This window comes from Lissotriton vulgaris, chromosome 3_1, assembly GCF_964263255.1.
Source record: "Lissotriton vulgaris chromosome 3_1, aLisVul1.2, whole genome shotgun sequence".
Lineage (NCBI taxonomy): Eukaryota > Metazoa > Chordata > Amphibia > Caudata > Salamandridae > Lissotriton > Lissotriton vulgaris.
In genome coordinates, this window is record NC_141689.1 from 1,636,631,387 (window position 1) to 1,636,651,372 (window position 19,986).

At 48.1% G+C, this 19,986-nt stretch overlaps 1 protein-coding gene across 1 annotated transcript in view; it reads left to right on the plus strand.

The window, feature by feature from the left end:
- The window catches only part of TEK (TEK receptor tyrosine kinase), a 570,337-nt gene that overhangs the window by 194,684 nt on the left and 355,667 nt on the right, over positions 1-19,986 (plus strand). The window contains exon 8 of the mRNA XM_086962126.1: positions 10,524-10,678. Within this exon, the coding sequence (XP_086818252.1) occupies positions 10,524-10,678 (155 nt within the window). The remainder of the gene's footprint in view (positions 1-10,523; positions 10,679-19,986) is intronic.

Sequence of the window (19,986 nt, forward strand, 5' to 3'; positions counted from 1 at the left end):
GCGTGGAAGATGCGGAAGGGCGCGCGCGGCGCAACAACCTCCGCTTTATCGGTTTTCCTGAACGATGCGAGAAGGACAACATGGAGCGGTTCCTGACCGGGTGGTTGGAGAGCTGGCTCCCCGAAGGGGCACTGTCTACGTGCTTCGTAGTCGAGAGGGCACACAGGGCTCTGACCCAGCGACCACCGGAAGGCGAGCGCCCACGGCCTGTTATCGCTCGGCTGTTGAACTACCATGACCGAGATGTTATCCTCCGGGAGGCAAGGAACAAGGGCTCCCTTGCCTTCGAGAATCACAATATCATGATTTTCCCGGACTACACGAAGATGGTTCAGCAACAGCGGCAATCTTTCATGGACGCTAAGGCCAAGCTTAGGGGCCTCAAGATTCAATACTCGCTTCTGTATCCAGCTCGCCTGCGAGTCATATATCAATCTCGAACCCATTTCTTCGATTCGCCGGAGGAGGTGTTCCGCTGGACAGATGAATCGGTGCGGCTCAGGCCCCATGCCCAGCCGGGGCTGGATCCAGGCAGGTCCCAGGGTTCGTCGCCGGAGCGAACAGATCGCCCGAACAGGAAGGGCCGCCGTCGGAGGTCCCGCTCCAAGAAGAGATCGGCCTCTGCCAGCACGACGCGGCCGGGCGATGCCCGGGACTCGGAGCACTCCGACGCGGGCAGCTGAACATTGCTGGTTCTACACGCACTTTGTATGCTGCATACTGAACTGCCCTGCTTTGGCCGGTGAGACTGCTTCATACTGTCCTTGATGTGCCGGTCAGTTCCCCTGTGAAGACTTCAGTTGTTGTCATGGGGATGCAGTGGGGCTTGGGGGGTACCACTTATGGGCCTCAGACCCTCACGGATGTGAGTGTTGTTGGGGGGGGGGTGTGTGTGTCATTGTGGGGTTGTTGGGATCCATTGGTATGGTGGGTCCTAGGTCCTCTGTTTGGGACCCGGGTCCCTCCATGCCGCGACAGGTACTTCAATGTTTTCTGAGGTATTGGGGTGGTGGGTGTGGGGCGCGGGGGGTGTTTTGGAGTTGTACTTGTTGGGGGGGTTCTGGGTGGGGAAGGGTGCGCTGTGTTTGCGGGTTGGGGGGGGGGGGGTCCACACATGTCTGAGGCCTTGATTTTTGTCGGTTTGCGGGTTGCACCAGGGTGGGAGGGAGGGCCGGATGTTGGGCTAGGTATTGATAATGGCTGACACTGCGCTTATGTCTCCTTTGAAAACACTGCGGGTAGTGACATGGAATGTGCGGGGCATTCTGGATAAGATCAAGCGTGGGGCTGTGCTGCGGTGGGGGAAGAGGGAGATGGTGGATGTACTCCTGCTCCAGGAGACTCATATGCTGGGCTCCAAGGCCCTCAGCCTCCAAAGGTTTGGTTATCAACAGGTTTACCATGCTGGATTTGCGAGGGGTTCACGGGGGGTGGCCATATTGGTGCATCGTAGGGTAACCTATGTTCATGAGAAACAGTGGATCGATCCTCAGGGTAGGTTTGTCTTTATTCAAGGCCTGCTGGGTTCCGAGCCGGTGGTTTTTGGAAGTGTTTACGCCCCTCCCCCCCTGCAGTGGGCACTGTCTGAGCGGTTGTTTGCGCTGTGGGAAGACATTCCCGAGGTCCTGACCATGGTTGGGGGCGACTGGAATGAAGTCATGGATGTGAGCCTGGACCGCCGGCGACGAGTGCATGTGGTGCCTGACCCCCCCCCCCGCGGCTGCTCCCACCCGGTTGTGTGCGACAGTGCGTGGTCTGGGCTGGATTGATGTGTGGCGGCATTTCCACCCCGCGGAGCGGGCCTACACGTATGTATCGGCGGTGCATGGGTCCTTCTCTAGGCTCGACTACTTGTTTGTGCCGGGTGCCTGTCTGAGCCGTGTCAGGGATGCAGCGATCCTCCCCAGGGGCCTCTCGGATCATTCCCCTGTCCTGGCCACCGTGACCCTCCCCTCTAAACGGCAGCCATTTCGATGGCGCATGTCCGCCTGGCAGCTACAGCGGCCGGAATACGTCACGCCAAGCGATCGATCATTTTTGGCGCGAGAACTTGGTGGGGGGTGTCGATGCCATTGTTGTGTGGGAAGCGCTCAAGCCTACGATACGGGGCATCGATATAGCCTGGTGTGCGGCCGCTCGGCGGGAGCGTCGGGAGGCCATTGTGACCGCCGCGGCCCGAGTGGAGGACCTGGAGCAGCGTAGCCGACTCGGGGGCGACGAGGGCGTCGTGCGACGGCTCCTGCAGGCCCAGCAGACGTATGCCTCGGTTCTATACGAGGAGGCCCGGCAGGCGTGGCTCGCCACGCGTAGCAGGGTGTACCAGTGGGGCGACAAGTCCTGCACCATGTTGCATAGGCTCTGTCAGGCGACCTTCCAACCCCTAGAACTGCCCGGCCTTGCGGCGGATGACGGGTCGGTCATGTCCGACCCGGGTTTGCTGGCGGCGAGCTTTGCCCGCTACTACGCGGCACAATATGCTCCTCGGGACCCAGTGGTGGAGAGCGACATAGCCTCATATTTGGATGACCTACTCCCACGGGCAGTCCCGGATGAGACTAGAACGGCCCTGGAGGCCCCTCTCACTTCCGAGGAACTTGGGGAGGCCCTCGGCCAGCTGAACACGGGGAAGGTACCCGGCCCGAGCGGTTATCCTGCCGAATTCTATAAGAAGTTCCACGTTCAACTGGGACCCCATTTCCGCAACGCCCTGGAGGCGGCGAGGTCTCGGGGCGAGCTGCCACCTGACTGGCGCCACGCCGAGATTGTGGTCTTTTTGAAACCGGGCAGGGCGCCGGATCGGCACGACTCTTACAGGCCGATCTCCCTCCTCAACATTGAGGCCAAGGTTTTGGCGAAAGCCCTTGCGAACCGCTTGCTACCCCACATCGCCGACCTGGTCCACCCTGATCAGGCCGGGTTCATGCCACGCAGGGCTACCCGGCATAATATCCGGCGGGCACAGGCAGCGATCGACGCCATGGGAGCCAGGGACGAACAGGCTGCGCTCCTTCTTGCGGACATGGACCGGGCCTTCGACTCGGTGAGTTGGACATATCTGTTCACCCTGCTGGCCCGCCTCAATCTAGGGCCGGTCTTCCTGTCCTATATTCGCCTCCTGTACACCAATGTCACGGCCTCGGTCCGTGTCGCCGGTGCGGTCTCTGGGCGCTTCCGGATTGGCCGTGGTACCCGGCAGGGCTGTCCACTTTCCCCCTACTTGTTTGCCCTGGCCATGGAGCCCCTGGCGGCGCGGGTCCGGATGGATGCCCATCTACGTGGCTTTGTCTGGAACGACCACCTAACTGATAGGATCGCACTCTATGCTGACGACGTCCTCCTGTTCCTTACTGATTTGCGGCGCTCGGGTCCCCGAGTCTTGGAGATCATGCGGGGGTTTGGCGAGGTCTCGGGGCTCCATCTTAATTTGTCTAAATCGACCCTGTGGGTTCTGAGTGGCGGAATGGTCGCCGACCCTTGGGCCGCAGATTTGCGCGTGGCGACAGACGGCCTGAAATACCTGGGCGTCTTCCTCTCGACCTCGCGGGCCGTGGCCTGGACACGTAGCGTCTTACCGGTATGGGACCGGGTCCAGACCGATGTCAAAACATGGTCCAGGATGCCCCTTACAATCTTTGGGAGGTCGGCAATCTTTAAGATGGTGGCGCTGCCGAGACTGCTGTACCAACTCCAGAACTTCCCACACCCTATTGGCATGGAATGGTTCCGTCAGGTGAACTCTGTGCTGAGCCGCTTCCTGTGGGATGGCGGAGCAGCCAGGGTAGCCCTGAGAACGTGCTTTCTGTCCACATACTGTGGGGGCTTGGCCACGTCCGACCTCCTCTCCTACTATCAGGCGTCACACCTCCTTGTCCTCAATGATTGGTGGTATGGAGATAGGAGTGATCCGGCCTATGCCCTGGAGAGACACCTAATGGGAGACCGTGGGTTGCCGTCGGTAACTAAAGTGGTCTTTGCCGTGTGGCGGCAGTCTCTGCGCCGTATGGGTTGGTGGGGCAAACTAACAGCCGAGACACCGCTGTGGCACAATGGCTTACTCCCGGAATTGGCGGCTTTGGCCGGGTTTGAGGGCTGGGAGGCTATTGGAATTACACAACTGGGCCAGGTCGTCTCGGGCACCACCCTCAAGTCCTTTGAGGACCTCCGTGCGGAGTTCCAGATGTCTCACTCCCAGTTCTTCCGCTACCTCCAGCTGAGGCATGCCCTAGCCCCGAGCATCGCCGGCCTCGACTCCCTGCCCGAGTTCAGCCCCATTGAGGCGAAAGTGTTTATGGGAGACTTGGGAGACAAGAAGGTTTCTAGGATCTATCAGTCCCTCGTTACACACTGCTCCTCCACTCTCAGCTCCCTTCGGGAGGCGTGGGAGGTGGATGTGGGCGCCCTGGACGAGGACGATTGGAGGGAGGCACTGGAGTCCCCACGTAGCACTGCTGTTGCGGTTCGGCTCCGCCTGATACAATTCAAATACCTGCATCGTGCCTATTACACACGTGAACGCCTGTGGAAGGCTGGTTTGATTGCGTCCTCGGAGTGCCTGCGTTGTGGGGAGGTGCCTGGCTCCCTGCTGCATACAGTGTGGTCGTGTGGTCGCCTGGCTGGATTCTGGCGGGGAGTATGGAGTTGCCTGGCTGAGGTCCTGGGTTGGGATCTTCCCCGTACCCACCGGTTAGGCCTGCTGCACATTATGGAAGGGGTTGGGGGTAACGTGTATAAGCGCCACCTGTTGCTCCTGGGCCTGGTCGTGGCCAAGCGTGACCTGGCTCGGGCTTGGAAATCTGTACGGGCTCCCCCCCTGTCTGCATGGAAGGCTGGGCTGGACTACTTCATGGGCCTTGAGAAACCAGTCTTTGAGGCGCGGGGTTGCCCGCGCAAACATTTCAAGATTTGGAAGCGGTGGGCCGACTACCGCGGCCTGTCCTTGGAACCCCCAGCGGAACAAGAGGAGGACATTTGATCGCAGTGACATTCCTGGCCCGAATGGCAAAGCCCTGGTTGCATCATACCCGATTCTTATATGTATACCGTCTTTATGTTGCCTCTGTACATGTGTGGTGGGGGGGGGGGTTGGGTAAGGGGGGGGGTAGTTGGGGTTGGGGTGGGCAGTTAGGGCGTCCTTAAAGCTGAGCTTCATCATTTGATTCATGGATTGCCGAGTATATCACTGTTGCATTAATACTGTTGTGGGGATCTTGGTATGTGAAGGTACCACATTCTTGATACTCTTCTGCTCAATAAAATTGGTTATGAAAAAAAAAATTTAACTTAAACATTCAAACTTTAAAAAAATGTTTTAATCATTTGGAATAATTCTATACATGCATGTTGATTAATGTTAATACATGTTAGATTAAAACAAAATGTTACTGTAGGTCGGATTGTTTAAAATTATTCTTAAGAAAATATTATCTAAAAATTGGATGAATATATTGGGATGAATTAATTCTTTAATATACAATCATTGTGCTATAGCATTTTATTTAATTAGTTGAAGGTATAAAATAAATATGTATATTCATTCACATTCCTATTTTATATTTCAATATTTTAAATTAGGCGTTTAAAGAGTAATAAACTCTCCTATTTTTCCCAATGCCTTGCCATGGGAGCGGGGGAGATCTCTGCCACCATGGCTGAAGTCTCCACCTATGTGTAAAAAATTTAGAGTTCTAACCTTCCTGTCATGAATTCAAGTCAACACAGTGGTGAAAGGTATCTATTTCCAACTCGCCATACAGCCATTCCACCATTCCACTTCTACAAATCGATCACTGGGTAAAGCTGCCAAAAGTCATTGTCTTTGGCATCCTAGAAGTCCTACGTCACAATCTATGTTGGTCTCTTTAAGAAAAGCAGCATCACGCTATAAAAGCTACTAAGCCAGGTACCCAAACTGTGCCTAAACCTCTGCAAATGCATGCATGTAAAACACCCTGAAAATTCACCATTTCAGCAGAACCCAAGAACAAATTCAAGATTCTCTGGATAGTTCATAAATCCTTTTCGGGAAGAGGACTTAAATACCTAAAGAAACTGACTGCTTATTACATCGCAACTGGAAGCTTCTGAGCATCATCTACCCAGATGATTCATCAGTGATCATTCAAGAGGCCGGATATTCATGGAAGCACAGGATCCCGGGCAATAGAATGACTTTAAACTCTTGATGAGATTTAAACCCAATCAACCAAGCAACTAAGAAGGGATTAGATTTTGGAAATACAGTAGTGTGATCTTGATTTCTTGTAGGCTTATTGTCAACTTATTTTGAACTTGATTCGTTTGTTTCTTTTTTGAATTGCCTGGATGATTACTGCAAAATCACTTTATATTTAACATTACTCTTAGAAGTACCTAAACCTTTTTCTTTTCTTTGGGAGATACGACTCAGAAGGATTTAGAAAAGCAAAACCTTGTTGACAGACTTTGGTATTTCCATGACCAAATAGTTATTCATTTATTTGTTTTTTTTAGAGAAAATGTCATACACGATCACTGAAAGAACAGATACAGTAGTGGGGCGTCGGAGGTACCTGGACATGGCACAGATAGGGTGTATATTCTCTGAGTGGGGAGATTAATTGATGAACACATCTGTATAATGCAAGATGGAAGAGTGGGTCAAGGAAATCCAAGGATAATTCTAGTGTGAAACATACTTGATATTGTAATTAGTCATTCTTTTTGTAGGTAGAGTGACAACACAGGAAAGATAGCACCAATACTGACAACTTGCTCTTGTGAAGATGTTGAGTAGGCCTGTCTCTCTGCATCTTCTTTGAAAGATTAATGTTATTTTTATCTAATGTGCAGTTTTTTCTTGGTGAAGAGAAACTTTTCTTTTAAGGATAGTGGTGCCAGCGTCCTCTACCATGATATTATCCTTTGAAGCATCTCGGCTGCTGTCTGTTTAGGAAAGATGTAGCGATGCTGGAATTATCGTGATTTTCAGCAGTTCCATGTCACAGCAGGAGCCCTCATTTATCGCCCAAACGCCTCCCTTATTAGGTCTCGGCCTGCCAATGCGCTTGCACATTGCTGGTGGAGATTATAGTAAGGGCAAAAGGACAGTCTACCAACGGCGGATTTGCCACAGTTCATGTGTCTATGCGCGTGCACAAACCAGCTACGTCACAAACCACCATTTGTCTGTGCCTTATCACACTTCAAAGGTTCCGCTCCCCGCCCCCCCCCCGCCTGCACATTGCACTCTCCTACTTCCACTCCCACCTCCCACGGCCGCTCTTCCCATTCATGCGCTAAGCAGGTCACCATTTGCCAGCATGCGGCCGCTAGCGCTTTCATCCCTATCACTCCCCCTCTCCTACTTACCTTCCCACCTCCCAAACCGTATTGAGCTGCGAAGACTTGTTTTGTTTAGCGTGCCCGGGCCCATTTTTTATCCCAATCCAACCCTGGCTACAATAAACTTCATTCTACACGTTCCTGTGCCTCTGCTTCCCTGCGTCATGACAATGGTGCATTCAGTCTGTGTGTTAAAACTCTTTCATAATTTATGTTGGTCAGTAGCTGTTGAAAGGACCGGCAGTACGTTTTTTTAAACTACATTCCACCCTCTATAATTGATCACATTTCTAGCCAGTGAGAGTCATGGAACAAGTAAATATTTCCCTTACTGTCTTCTAAGTTTAGAAGTGTGCAGTAAACTGTTAGTGCTTGTTGTTTTTAAGCAAGCTACCTTGTTCAACAATGACAAACGAATTAAGTAACACCATCACGAAATGAGCTGCATTCAGCCACATAATGTGCCTTTTCTTACCACATAATTGACTCAACCCTGCCACATAATGTGACCCTCTCTTGCTGCATAATTCTAGTGTGCCTGTTAATGAGTTTCCAGAGCCGTCCGTAGAGGGGAAAATGCAAGTAGTAGAAATATTTCGTGCTGTTGCTATAGGGCTGGTTGTTGACTCTCCAGAGCATAAGGCTGAGGGTGACTTCTAGGAGGTCGTAGAAGGCGAGGTATCTACAGACAGGGCAGCTACAGACTTAGCAGCTACAAAATTTCCACTCGCTATACCAACACAGTTCTGGCCTTCTTGGTTAGCAGTTGTTTAACAGCTGTGGCATATCAGAGAGCTCCAGACCCCATACCTCCATATGGCTGTGACTCAACGCTGGGAAAATGAGCATGTTGAGATCTTGATAAGTGGGATCGGAGATCCCCCATTTTAAGGTCAGGCAGGCTTTGCAGGAGGAGGGAAACATCTTCATCTTTCTTGCAGTTTTGCAGTCGCGGTCTTAGCTACAGTGGGTGCAGACCAACATTACTTTATTCCTGTCTGGTAGCCCCGTAATGTGAGAGCTCCGATCTCGCCATGAATTCACTCCACATCCTGAGCCTCCCTCCTCCAAAACCGCAGCCGTAGCTCACCTCATCTCCTTTGGATGTAAGGATGCGGGCGGACCCCTTCTTGCTCGAAGGCAGTCGCAGTGTTAGTTGCGGTGAGTAATTTTTAGTCTTAGGTTTCTTCTTCTGGCAGTCTGGTAGGGATGCTTGGGTGTGTGATCTTCTCCGGTTGTGTGTGCAGGCTTAGCGGGGATTTTAACTAGAAAAGCTATCCGGAGCTCTTTCTTCAAGCTCCTCTACGCCCAGCGGCCATCTTGTATTCAAGAAGTTCCACAAGACTGCATTTTCACCAACCCAGTAACAGGGGCTCATTGAAATGCACTAATGAGCAGCATAATCCAGCGCACCCATGGATCATCCATTTGCTCTTAAGATTAAACATATTATTTGTTTGCTACACTTCCAACTGCTAAGGCTATCTACCCCATCTCGAAAAACTGGATCTCTGTTTATCATTTGTTCCATTAGAGTAGTCTCCATGATAAAGACAGCTGGATTATAGTACGTTCTAGAAATCTAAATTTAGTAATTTTTTCATACTTTTAACCATCTTCGGCTGTACACTACCTTTAGTATAGATAAGGCCACTGGAATTGTGCAATTAGGCAGCGATTTTCACATAATTATAGATTTGCTGCATTTGCAACATAACCCATCATCTGCTGCATAATCTGCAGATTTTAACAACAAAAATTGTTTCTAGATCAAACGGATCAAAAATTACTTAAAGCATGGCGACAGGATTTCACAGAGTAGAAGGCCCAAAAGGTTAACTGATTATCCTACAGCTGCTTATCTCTGTATTTGGTTTTTAAACTGGTACTAATAAGGTGAAATCTTTAGGGGGATAGTGAGTGTGTTAGCAGTAGTTCTTTATATCATTAGGCTGAATCCTTGCTCATATAATTAGAATCAAACAAAAAAGTTGTAGGGATAACTGGGTAGACTTTGGCAGGGAACCTGAACGGGAGACAGCGCGAAGAGACCACCATGATTGCCTGAGCCGGCCCGGGGGACGTGCCCCGCCACCCCCAATGACCACCGCTGAGCGAGGTGGCAGCGAAGAGCTGGACTTCAGGCTTCTCTTCGGGGAGGAGGCTGCACAGGCGCCACAGGGCAGCGCAGATCTTTACTTTGAAAAACCGGATTTTTGGTTGAAAAATAATACAAATTATGATGAAGAACTGAAAAGAACAAATTGTTGTATAAATAGCCTTGAAAAAGCCCTGGCGCGAATCGCCACAGGGGGCGAAACACGTGTCGGCTGTTCATGTCTTTTACCTAAATGAATAAAGAGCATCTTTCTATACAAAATGGACGTTTGATTCTAATTATATGAGCAAGGATTCAGCCTAATGATATAAAGAACTACTGCTAACACACTCACTATCCCCCTAAAGACTTTACTGTTCAAAACTCAAGAGGTCCAGAGTTTTTTTGAGTGTGTTCTCTCCACAAAAACCATGTGAAAACTGATATGGACTTGGATTCTTCCTTGGACCACTCTCCCTTTCTAGAAAACTAATAAGGTGAAACCTTTGCCTAGACAGTATTACCTTGCGTAAAAATGACAAAATAAGTAATACTATCAAAAAATGTGCCACATTAAACCGTATAATTTCCATCCATTTCCACAAAATTTAGTCAACCCTGCCACATAATTTGGTGCTTCCATACTGCATAATTCCAGTGGCCCCGATTATAGACAGCAAAAATGGGTCTCTCGGGAGAGTGTATTGCAAAGTGCAATATGATGTAGCCCAGAGATGGCAAAACCAGCACTATATGATTCCTACCCTTTTTTGTTCATCCATGTTAAATTTAGGGTCAGGAAATATGCCAGAATCCATTAAACGAATTGAATCTTACGGTTTTTACCTTGTACCAATGTTTAAATAAATTAATGATTTGCATTTTAAATACAAACAATAAAAGGACTTTAATCATCAAGAACTGAAAACCATATTTCTCACTGAGATAAATCTATATATGTATTTAAATCTCTGACCTCTATATTTAACAAGATAATCCCTTTAGACAAGCACACCATGGGATAAAGAACTGTGAGTAAATACAAGGATGCATTTCATATGTGTGTGATGGTGATAATCAGAAGAAAAATCTATTTTTTTTTCAGGAGCATCAAATGTACCTCCAGAAATAGTGAACTTGCAAGAGTCTATAGAGTTGAATTCTGGGATAGAATACAAGCCTACATGTGCAGCTACTGGACATCCACTTCCTACTCTTGAAGAATTTAAGCTTGTGAAACAAGATGGAACTGTGCTTCAAGTGAGTGTCAGTCGTTTAGGCCGTAAGCCAAGACACAAAGGATAGAGGCACCTGGTCTAATAGATGCTGATCTTTTTGGGCACTGAATAAATATTTGCTTCCTGTCGTGTGGGTAGCTGTTTGCAATCAGCATATCACTTTTGGCTGCTAATGAATAGTGTTTAGCATAGAGACTGAACCACAATTGCGCTTCCTTTATATATTGGAAAAACCTTGATGTATTCTAATTCGTATTCCCAGGATCATTTTATGCCATTTGAGGCAAGGTGAGAGCCAAGATGGACCACACACTAGTCTTTAGAAGGGTTAGAGACATAGGAATGTAGTCATAGAGCTAGACGTTTCATGCGTATCCAGTTGTGTACTTAGAAGCAGTACATTTTACAGGAAATACAGACTTACCCACTGCACTCCATTTTGCTTCTCCTGACCCAGGCCCTCTGTTTACTACCCCTACCCCTCCTTCCATGTTGCTTTTGTTCCCACCCTTCTTGCTGCTTCTGCCCCTCACCCACTGTGTTGATTTCCCCCATCCAGCTTAGAAACAAAAACATGCTTTTTGGGCTACCGTTTGTAATTCACCAATCCAACTAGGATTGGTAAATAATAAGAAACAAAAAAGTGCCAGCTTCCTTTTGAAGGAGCACATATGCGTGGTGTGCACACGTACAAAATGATACAGCCAGACACGTCATACACCTTTTTTCTATCCTCTTTTGCCATGTTGCACAGCATCGGGGGTGCTGTAACAGAATCGCTAAAAACCATTGTGTAGTGAAGAAGGTCCACTCAGGAAGGTAGTATTTCAATATGATTTGTTCATATAGATAACAGGTAGTAAAGTACAAGACATCAGGTAGTTAAGATGGTATATCAGAGCCCCACCAGGAGCTGCCTGTCATCTGCTCAGCCCATGACTAACTGTCGCTCTGCCTCTCTGAGTCCCAACGTTCCGAGGCATCTTCAGACTCTAACATTCTAATGGGTCAAAGCCAGGCACTGGCAGAGCAGGGCTGGGTAAACACCTTACAATATAATATGCAGGATACTACACATTGGTAAGACCAAAAGTTCCCAAAGGTGCGGCTGATTGTTTTCTGACAATGCTTGTTTTATTTTGTGTTTTTACAGCTTTCCTTTTCTATGATACGTTAAGGTGCCTTGGTATAAAACATGAACAAAAGCAGGAGATTCATTATACAATGCAACCATTATACCAATAGAGGACTTGGGAAGGATAAAATAATGGAAATGTCCTTAAAAATGGGAAAAGACTTTGGCATAGCTGGGAGTTGATAGCAGGGTCAGACTGGCCATAGAGGGCACTGAGCGTTTTTCCAGTGGGCCAGAAGGGTGGGGGATTTGGACTGCTGGGGGCCTTTTTTGTCACTGGGTGTAATAAGTCCAATGGGCTCAGGTGTACTTTTGAGATATTTGCTTTATTGATACATTTCTTAGATATCAGTAAGTATCAAGCATAAGTAGAATAGAGTAGAAAGCCCAAAGGGCGAGCCCCGCCAGGAGCAGCTTCCTTGCTGCTCAGCTCATCCTCTCAACTACCACTCCACACACAGGCATACCAGCATTCCATTCTCTCATCACACATACCAACATTCCAAGATTATTTACACTGGCTGAGCAGCAAGGCAGATAAGTAGGAAAGGTGCAATACTCTAAATACAAGTATACTACACTGGGGGCCAGTTTTGCAGCAGTACTGCAATATCGGCCCCCGTAACAAAAGCGCAGCACCAGTATTTCCCACCAGCATCCTGCACCTGCCCCCCCCCCTTCCACCCCCCCCATTCCCACCCCCGGGAGCCGGTCCAATGTGAAAGCTAGGGCTGGTTTGCCTTCCCAGTCCGGCTCTGGTTGTTAGCGACTAACAACAAAGTGAATGAAGGAGTGCTTGAATTAATAGCAGCCACTGCTGATCGCTCAGGTTGCATTCCAGTCCATTGTTTTTCGCCCAATACATTACTATAGACAGAGACATGACAATTGCAAATTAGTCTGTTTCCTGCTCCAGCAGGAACAGTCATGCCCGAACTGCCAAGCCAGGTACCCTCCTGACAGCAACTGTATGGAACTTCAGCCTGCTTTTGGCCCAAGTATGCCTCATTAGGTTCATTCCGGTTAGATGAATGAAATAATAAATGGGCACAGCAAGGGGATATGGGCATGCCCTTTGGCTGCATAGTAAATGAGGTGCAGTGAGCCCCTCATTCTCCAGTATTAGGGGTGTCTTTCATAGATTCACATGCCTGAATCATTCCCCGTCGTCGGAGTGGGAGTCCCACGGTATATAAAAAAGTAATAAAATGCCATAATACATATAGCAAATATCAGAAATACCCAACCAGGAAGTAAAGTAGCACCAGCTACAGTAGAAAAACCCCTCACACTCGTGACTATCCTAGTCATTATGTCTTAGTCCAAACTGCAGCCAATCAGGCGACAGCACCCACCAGAATGTTCTCCCCAGAGGCTCAGGCTCTCAGATTTTCTACCGCACGTCGTGTGAAGGGAGTCTCCCTGAGCTCAGCTCAGTTTTTTCTTCTACACAGTTAGTTTCTTCAACTTTTCAGATGTCTTCTTCAAAATCCCTTTTCAGGGCCTGTGATTCTTGTGGGAAGCTAAGACTTTTCAAGGAAGATCCCCACAAAAAATGTTTATATTGCCTTTATCCTGACCATAAGGCAAAGGAGTGCAAGATCTGCCGGACCTTCCCCCCTAAGACCATCAGGGATAGAGAAGGACGACTACTATTGTGGCTAAACAGACTCAAGGACAAAGAGGACCCTTTATCTGAGGTAGGAAGCTTGGCCTCTGGGTCTTCATTTATTTCTACTAAGAGGAAGGCAGAAACTGAGGTTTCATCTCCAAGGGCTAAGGTGTCTAAGAAGGCCCAATCCTCTCTGGATGCTCCTGGGCCTAGTACTTCGAGTAAGACTCTCCCACCTGCTAAAGGTGATAGTACGCCCTCTAAGAAGTCTGGGAAATCTTCAGTTCCCAAGAAATCTTCAAAATCTGTGCCTCCTCAGTTGCCACCTTTGACAATTTCAACGTCAAAAAAGGACTGTGTTTCCTCACATGTGGCCACGTCTACCACCTGCACTATGACTTTCTCCTCTCCAAAGCCTACTCTTGTCATGTCTTTGGCTTCATCACCTACTCTGGTGCATGTTCAGATCAGACCTATCTCGTCGTCAACAATGGTCCCGTCGACGACGGCTAAAGTACCGTCGACGAGTTCCTCGTTTACGATTTTGATGTCGACGGTTGGATCCCCATCGACGATCAAGATGCTGCCGTCGACGAAGTCCTCGACGTCGACAGCGTTACCGTCGATGGGTAAACCCTCGTCGACGACGAAGTCCACGTCGACGAAGCCACCGTCGACGGCCTCGACGGCGTCCCCGTCGACGGTGTTACCGTCGACGACCTCGTCGACGAAAAGATCCTCGTCGAGGACGAAGACCATGTCGACGAAGCTACCGTCGACGACCTCGACGACGACCCCGTCGACGACGATACCGTCGACGAGACAACAGTTTCAACAGCAAACTGAGGTACCATCGACGCCGCCTCTGTCAAGCTGCACTGCCTTGCAAGTTTGGTCAGCACATACATCAGGAATTCCTTTGCCATCGCCTGCAACTACAGCTACGCTGTTAAGGAAAAGAGCAACTACTGAGACGATTTCTTCTACGCCAGTAGTGCCAGACAAACTTTTGGATTCCGATGAGGAAGGATCCTATGAGGATGAAAATTTTGGAGCAGCTAGAAGTCCTTCTGACCTCCGAATTAAAGTTCAAGAGGATATAGAGGAAGAGATGGATGAGACTGAGCCTACGTCACATGCAGATAGGCCTGCTCCTGGCATGCAGATGCCTGACGATTTGTTTCGCAATCTGCAGTATATGCTCAGTGACTATTACAGACGATTCCCACCTTCAGAGTCAGGGGAATCTCAGGTATCTACACCAAGACCTAAGACAGCGACTCCGCTGGCTAAACAGTCGCAACCAGTGGTTTCTGTGACGTTGGAGGAAGAACGTCCAACATTATCTGCGGCGCACGTTACAGCTCCTCAAACAGGAGAGGAAGAATTCTCAGAGCATGAGGAACAAGAAGAAGGTGAACTGGACAATGTTTCAGAATCGTCGGAGTATGAGGATTATAATGCAAACACGCCCTCTCCGGCAGAACCTGCTACATCCGAGTCACCACCCGTGGACATTGCCTCATTCCACAAGATCATGGATAGGGCTACAAAGAGATTCATGATAACCATGGAATCAAAGCAAGAAGACTGCTTCTTGTATGATTTCAAGTCTACACCACAGAAACAGAGTTGGACCATTCCGATTACAGAATTCATCTGGAAAGAGGGCCTAAAGATCATGTCAAAGCCAAATTCTTTACCGGCAGTGCGTCCAAGAGTAGATAAGAAATATAGGGCGCCGAATTCTTCTCCAGCGTGCCTTGTCGGACAAGCTAAAGCGGACTCTGTGGTAGCGCAGGCAGCGCAAAAGAGGTCTTCTAATCCGACATCTCAAGTCTCTGTTCCACCAGACAAAGATGGAAGACGCCTGGATTCTATCGGTAAAAAGGTTTCTACTATTGCAGCAACGACCATCAGGGCCGCAAACTCCCTAGCCATATTAGGGAGATACGACAGGCAGATGTGGTCGGACATCTCGCCGTACATGGACAAACTTCCCGAGCCAGATCGAACTGAGGCAAAAAAGATCCTTCAGGAAGGAGAGTGTGTCTCCTCTGAAATAATTGATGCTGCAGTGGACGTTGCTGCAACGGGATTTCGACAGCTAGCGGGTGCAGCTGTTCTCAGAAGGCAGGGATGGTTGAAGGCAACATCCTTTCGGCAAGAGGTCCAAACAAGGATTATAGACATGGCGTTTGATGGAGAGTACTTGTTCGGAAAACATGTTTATGATGCTCTGGAAGCCATCAAAAAAGATACGGAGACAGCACGTTCGCTGGGTACTCTGCAATACAGGAAGTCTTCCTTTCGTGGAGCAAAAGGAAGAGGGAATTTCTCTAATAGAGGAGGTTATAACTAGCAACGTTCCTATTCTTCCGCCCAAGGAAACCAAAGATTCCAGCCATATAGGCAGCAGACATATGGACAAAGGAAAGGAAACTTCTCTCAACCTTGAGGAAAATCTAATTATCGAGGAAGAGACAGTAAGAAATGAGGCACGCATCCTGCCACCACTTTGTACCAACCCGAACCAAATTGGAGGAAAAATATCCCAAAATTACTTGAATTGGTCCACAATTACAACAGACAAATGGGTTCTGGATGTGGTAGCCAGAGGTCACATTTTAGAATTCGTAAAAACTCCCCCAAATTGCCCCCCAAAAGGACCGCCTCCAGCGCACCTCAAGGAGCTTTTCGCCCAAATCAACACCATGATTCGGAAGGGAGAAATAGAAAGAGTACCTCATCATCAGAAAGGAAAAGGCTTCTACTCAAGATTTTTCCTTATTCGCAAGAAGTCGGGGGAATGGCGTCCCATCCTCGACCTGCGTGCCCTAAACAAATTCCTAAAAAACCTGTCCTTCAGGATGCTAACACTTCAAGAAATCCTCCAATTTCTTTCGGCAGGGGAGTAGATGGCAACACTCGACCTTCAGGATGCATACTTCCACGTACCAATTTTTCCCAGGCATCGGAAGTTTCTGAGGTTCAGAGTGGCTGGCAGGGACTTCCAGTTTAAAGTTCTTCCATTTGGACTGTGTTCAGCTCCCAGAGTGTTTACGAAGATACAGGCCCCGGTGGCTGCCCACCTTCGGTTGCAATCGATACAGATATATCCATATCTGGACGATTGCCTTATCAAGGCCAGTTCTTTCGACATGGCGCACGATCACATCCAAACAACTCTGTCACTGTTGCAAAGCCTGGGTTTCTCAGTAAACTTCGAAAAGTCACACCTCACGCCAGCAACAAGAAAGACTTTCTTGGGAGCGACGCTGGACACCAAGCTCGCCCAAGTATTCATCTCAAGAGAAAGACAGGAAAAGATTCAACGGTTAGCTGCGGCACTGTTATTAAAAAGGTGCGTTTCAGTGCGCATGTTCAAATCTTTCATCGGAATGATTTCTTCCTGCATTCTTCTCACCCCCAACTGTCGTCTTCGGATGCGACCCTTGCAAGAGGAGCTCAGTCACCAGTGGATTCAAGTGTCGGGGTCCTTCGAGGATATCATCCAAATTACGCCTCGAATGCGAGAAGCAATCCTATGGTGGACTCAACGATCCAACATGCAAATGGGATGCTCGTTCCTCACGGAAGTGCCCAGGTTCATAGTAACGACGGACGCTTCAATGACGGGCTGGGGCGCTCACCTCCAAGGCATGACGGTCAGCGGGAAATGGAACCAGACCCAAATGAAATGGAACATAAACAGGCTAGAATTGCACGCAATATTTCTGGCCCTGAAGTCCTTTCAAGCAACTCTGGAAGGCGCCACAGTTTTAATTCGAACGGACAACACCACCTGCATGCATTATCTAAACAAGCAGGGTGGCACAATATCAGCCCGGTTGTCACAACAAGCACAAGAGATTTGGAGTTGGGCCCTGACTCACAATATCCATCTGTCAGCGGTCCATGTTCCGGGAATCGCAAATGTGTTAGCGGACTCTCTCAGCAGGTCCACGGGCTGCACTCACGAGTGGGAACTACATCTACCATCTCTAAACCGCATCTTTCAGCTGTGGGGGCATCCGGATTTGGACTTGTTTGCGACATACCAGAACCGGAAATGCCCATACTTTGCAAGCTGGGTTCCCCACAAGGACTTGTGCGGGGATGCCCTTTCGCTGAATTGGAGTCAAATATTCGCATACGCTTTTCCACCGATACCTCTGATTCCGAAGGTCATCAGGAAAATGAAGAAGCAGCCATTCCGGTTGATACTAATTGCTCCACGATGGCCCCGGCAATACTGGTTCACCGAGCTCCTTCTTCTCTCGGAATGCAACCCTATCCAACTTCCACGCATTCCGAATCTTCTCTCCACTCAGCAGGGCAGAGTGTACCATCCGGACCCGAACTCACTGAAATTGTCAGCTTGGCTCCTCAACACATGGAATTTGCACACTTAAATATTCCACAAGACTGTCAGGAGGTACTGGCGAAGGCCAGAGCTCCATCCACGATCAAAACCTACAAGCTTTAGTGGAAGCGTTTCTGTGCATGGTGCCAATCCAATGGTCTACATCCCATTCATGCCAAACCGGAGCAGATTCTTCCTTTCTTTTTGCATTTGGCCAGATTAGGTTTGGCACATTCTACTCTTAAAGTCTTCCTGGCGGCCATTTCTAGATTTCGTCAAGATGGATCAAATTATTTGTTTTCTGTGCCGATCATACAACAATTTTTCAAAGGATTGTTTCGTATGTTTCCGCCTGTACGTAAACCTCCTCCTGCATGGCATCTGAATGTCGTACTAACTCAGCTCAGGTGCCACCCTTTCGAACCGATCCATAAGGTGGACCTGAAATTTTTGACATGGAAAGTATCATTGTTACTAGCCTTAACATCTGCTAGAAGGGTTAGCGATATTCAGGCATTTACATCTAAAGCGCCTTTCCTTCAATTCACCACGGACTCAGTGGTACTACGTACTAATCCAACGTACATGCCAAAAGTACCCTTGGACTTTCATTTGAATGAGCCGGTTGTCCTGAAGACATTCTTTCCAACCCCACAGTCTCCAGCTGAGAGAGCACTACATTCATTAGACATTAGAAGATGTCTTAAGTTTTACCTTTCAAAAACCTCTGCCATCCGCAAAACAGACCAGCTGTTCGTGGCTTATGGGCGGCAGCGCCAGGGATGTGCAGTTTCAAAACAAACCATTGCTAGATGGGTCTCCTCTACTATTGGACTTTGTCATCAGCAGGCCGGTAGACCCTTACAGGCCTTGCCAAGAGCACATTCTACAAGGGCGGTTAGCTCTTCCACTGCCCGTTTTGCTGGTGTGCCTCTTCGACAGATCTGCAGAGCGGCTACTTGGTCTAGCAGACACACCTTTACTAGACACTACTGTCTAGATTCAGCAGACGACGCAGATGCTTCGGTTGGAAGAGCAGTGCTGCGCAATCTATTCAAATAAGGTGAGCCTCTGTTTCCACCTCCTCCTCTATGCTCTTTAGACGTTATTTCAGATGTTGATGATAATTGTTATACATGTACAGTGTATATATATATATATATATATATATATATATATTCAAATCCACCTCCTTTGTAACGCCGGGACACCGTGACAGCGGTGCATTAAGGGGCAAAGGTCCCCCTTTGTTGTATACAAGTCCACAAAACGTAGTAAACTACGTAAATGCACTCTCCTTGAAAGATCCGGAATTAAGAATTTAGCAGAGTGCGCTTTTCCAAAGTTCTTGTTTATTTAGAGTGCAGCATCGTGACAGCTCATGGAAACAAAAAAACCCAACGCGTTTCAGCGAGGAAACTCGCCTTGATCACGGGTAGTTTACAAATCCAATGAACAACATTTAAATAAAGTTTCACCTAGTGAGTGCAACATAAACAAAGGACTCAAAGCTTGTAAATGCGGTGGCCATCTTAGAATGGAGTACACCCATTAGTCACGCAGTTCGAAAACATAAATACATGATTCAAAGGCACCAAATATGCAAATCATATGGCCTAAATGAGCCTATATTGCCACATATATGTCTTTATGGATAAATATATAGAGACAACTGAAAATTATCTGCACTTTTCTTAATTCAGTCAACATATTAACTGTAAATCAACATGTTCTCATAATTGAAATCCACATTATAAGAAGAAATAATAAATAAAGCAATGTCGTCATGATAACGTCATTGATCACGTGTAAACCCCCAGTGAGGTTATATATTAACCCTAATCGGAATTGCTAATCGACCAACATGCATAATAGGTCTCTGTTTGACTATCAATAGCTTCAGTGAATAATTATGCTGTCCAGTTTCACATTTGACTTAGCAGAAAAGTGCCCAATATATACAGTGCCTTGCATACTACATATAGGATCCCAAGTGAGTTAATACGTTTAAGGCAGTCATTCGTGTCAATCCAAGTCGAAAACGGCTTAGATGGATGTCTCTCACTGTGCATCATACCCAGTCAGTACCTATAAAAGAGACACAAAGGGAAGGAGAAGGTGCAAGTCAGAATCTATATCAACTATATCATGCAGTTGCAGAGACTAATAGTTAAAGCTAGGAGTTTTAAACTAAGTGAGTGACGGTGATGAAACAAA